General features: G+C 34.2%; 1 protein-coding gene and 1 long non-coding RNA gene across 2 annotated transcripts in view; both read left to right on the top strand.

Moving 5' to 3' along the window:
* Positions 1-35, top strand: part of LOC106940474 (mucin-5AC-like) — a 9,800-nt gene extending 9,765 nt beyond the window's left edge. The window contains exon 10 of the mRNA XM_015023238.1: positions 16-35. Coding sequence (XP_014878724.1) covers positions 16-35 — 20 coding nt within the window. The remainder of the gene's footprint in view (positions 1-15) is intronic.
* Positions 36-76: 41 nt separating this feature from the next.
* Positions 77-716, top strand: LOC106940478 (uncharacterized). Its single transcript, XR_001423106.1, has 3 exons — positions 77-124; positions 234-310; positions 559-716. It is a non-coding gene; the product is annotated as an uncharacterized LOC106940478 (long non-coding RNA).
* The last annotated feature ends 2,403 nt before the right edge of the window (positions 717-3,119 follow it).

Here is a 3,119-nt window from a genome sequence, read left to right as displayed (position 1 = left end):
ACTACAACAACTCAGTCCCCAACTACAACAACTGAATTCCCAACTACTCCAACCCGTCCCCCAACTATGACTACATCTACAGCAACATCCCCACCTACAAATTCAACACCTGCTTCAGGGCCGTGTAAGTCTGGCTACAGTTCATGTTTTGTCCACCATAGTGCTGTAAATAGAAATAAAACTGTCTTTTATTTTCCATGCTGTTCTGAATAAAAATATCTATTTCCTTCTAGATTATGTTGTTGCTCTGAATGGCAGGATCTCCACAAGTTTGTCACTGGAAAATGATTATGAGACCATTGTGAAACAGGTCAGTAACTTCATGAAATCTGATCATGATCTAATTTGAATAATATACCTGATGAAGTTTCTTCTATTGCCTGTTTTGTCTCTTGCTAAAGTGCTTTTAAAATGTCTTGTTTTAAATTTGAGCAGAAGCAAATCATCACTTATTAAAAACAATTTAGTGTAGTTCAGAATTACATGAACACAAATTGAGAACAATTCATAATGTGCCACTGATTTCATCTCAACAAAGCCTTGTGTTTTCCTCTGCAGATTAAAGATGAACTGGTCAGACGAGGACTGCCACCAACAATGATTGTTCGCCTCCTCAGGGCCGTGACAACAAGTCGCTAAGGCCAAATATGTATCTAATACCTGTATATAACCATATAACGCTCTCTGAAGTTTCAAGTCATTTCTTTTTCTCTGTTTTTGTATTTTCAAATTTCTTTAGTAATTTCTATTTTTTTTTTCAAAATAAAAATTGTTAGATCAGTTTATGTAGAAAATATGTTTTTGAAAAGAAAAATATTGATACAAAAATCTCCAACAAAAAAGTTCAAGCTGAGATTATGAAGTAGAAATCTTTCTGTGAAGGATCCATGGTAACAGTTGCACTTCTGCTCCACTAGATGGCGAGTTGAAGCTGAAAATGCAATAAACTGTTAACCAACTAGAAATGTTTAGAGATTTGTAAATAATCTACTGTGTGACAGTCACTGTGGTTTCAGGCCAAGCAGATCTCTGGTGTTATTTAATAGGAATCTAATATAATAGACCATTATGTGTTGAAAAAAAGGAATGTTATGCATTAGTTTTAAATGTAGATAAGATTTATATAATAAAGAGGTAAGTGTTTACCTGAATGACAGCTGCTTATAATTATTTGGCATCACTTCTGGTATCCCTCAAGGTCGAGTGTTGGGACTCAAATTATTCATTTTATATATCAAAGATTAATTAAGAGAATTTGTGGAGTAATTAACGAGGACAAACTTCACTACACAATAAATATATTAATTTTAAAGCATTACCAAATGAAGTAAAGGACTTTCTAGATTTTGCATTGCTCTATATGTACAGTTCTCTGGGGCAATAACTACACATACAAAATTATTGTGAAATACTGAAATTCTGACATTTCCTGATTTAGTAAAATGTGTAAAAGCTCAAATGAGGCTTAGGGCATAAATGATCAGTTACCAATACTTTTGTTATTAATAATACTATTAATTCAGATCAAATCAATTTGTGGCAACCCCTGATTATCAGGAAAATAACCAAATTGTTCAATTTTAGTTATCTATAAAAATGGAAAAATCATATTTATTTCATATGGAATTTGAGCGTGTTAGTTAGTTTGAATATTTCAGATTTGCTTCCATTGAAATGTGTATTGAACACACAGAAGCACCAGAAATATGTAAATTAAACATTAAAATACCCCAGAATTAATTGGTAATATCACCAGTCCAGTATGAATATATATGCTTAAAGATGTTTGAGTAGAAAGTTCACATACAGTATAAAAATAGTTGTAAAGAAATGTTTGTCACTTAATTACTACATCTTGATTGATCAAAATTGTTATTGAGATAATTCTGATCAATCAAGACACATTAAAGAGCTTTAATGTAGCATATAATGTGATTTTATTACACATTATATGAATGTTTATGCACATCTATAAACATAGATCTATTCTTTGACAGAGAAACTCTGATTTCCACCATCCAGACACAGTTTAGTTTCTAATTCCACGGCAGAAAATCAGGTCAAGTGTTTTATCTTAAAACTGTTTTGGTTTTACTCGAGCAGAAAACAGTGACACCTAGTGGTGAATTATATAACATTTCTTCTTCAGTTAATCCTTAGCTCATTTTGATGTATATTTTAGAAAAATAATATATATTACAAAACAATTTGCCATCATATATTGTAAAACGGATCACTTTCACACTATGTGCCACAAACTTTCATTTGCATTTTGTTTACTGCTGATTAAATTACTTATGTAATCTCTAATCTCTAAATAATTATGAACACTGTCCTGGAAATGGACCCGTCTCCTGTGTCTGTTTGTGTTATCAAAACCAAGATGCTGTCTTGGTTTTACAGTGCGGCCTCAAGATTAAAAAAATATATATTTATAGTCTGTTCTGAGATTTATTGTGTTATGGCGAAGGATTATGTCTCCTAAAAGCATTTGACATCTCGGACACAGACACTTAAGACTTGATGTTGTTTAAGAATGGCATTTATGGCTGAACTTGTTCTAAGCTAATATAGTCAAGGATTAAAGGATTTTTACTGTCATTCCACCTTTACTTGTTTGTGGTACGAAATTTGAACTCAGGTCCCAGATTAATAAATTTAATACATAAATAGAAATACATAAATAAATGAATAGTAAAGTAATTTAGGTGAGATATGTACATTAAAAAAGTGTGTGTGTAAATAATTTATGAGGTGAAGATGAATTCGGTGTGGCTTGAGTTCAGCAGTTTGACAGCTGAAGGGAAGAAACTGTTCCTCAGCCTGATGGTTTTGCCCTGAGGGGAGCAGCTGGGTGGGTGGAGGATGGGTGGAGTCCTTCATGATCAGGACGCCCTCCTCCTGCATCGTCCTGTGTAGAGGTCCGAGGTGGAGGAAAGGCTGGAAACCCACAGTCCTCTGCAGAGCGATGCTCTAAGCAGCAGTGCAGCTACTGTGCCACATGGGGATGCAGGTGCAGACAATGGGTGCAGCCTGAAGTGACCCAATTCCGATTTTTTGGCAATTCCCATTTTTTTGCCGGGGCCGTTCACACTGCCAGTAAATGTGTAACCTGTATG

Source organism: Poecilia latipinna, unplaced genomic scaffold (genome assembly GCF_001443285.1).
Source record: "Poecilia latipinna isolate Pla-1442-1.1 unplaced genomic scaffold, P_latipinna-1.0 Scaffold3241, whole genome shotgun sequence".
Taxonomy (NCBI): Eukaryota; Metazoa; Chordata; class Actinopteri; order Cyprinodontiformes; family Poeciliidae; genus Poecilia; species Poecilia latipinna.
Note: the sequence above shows the minus strand (reverse complement) of the source record. Positions and strands in the feature narration are given on the sequence as shown.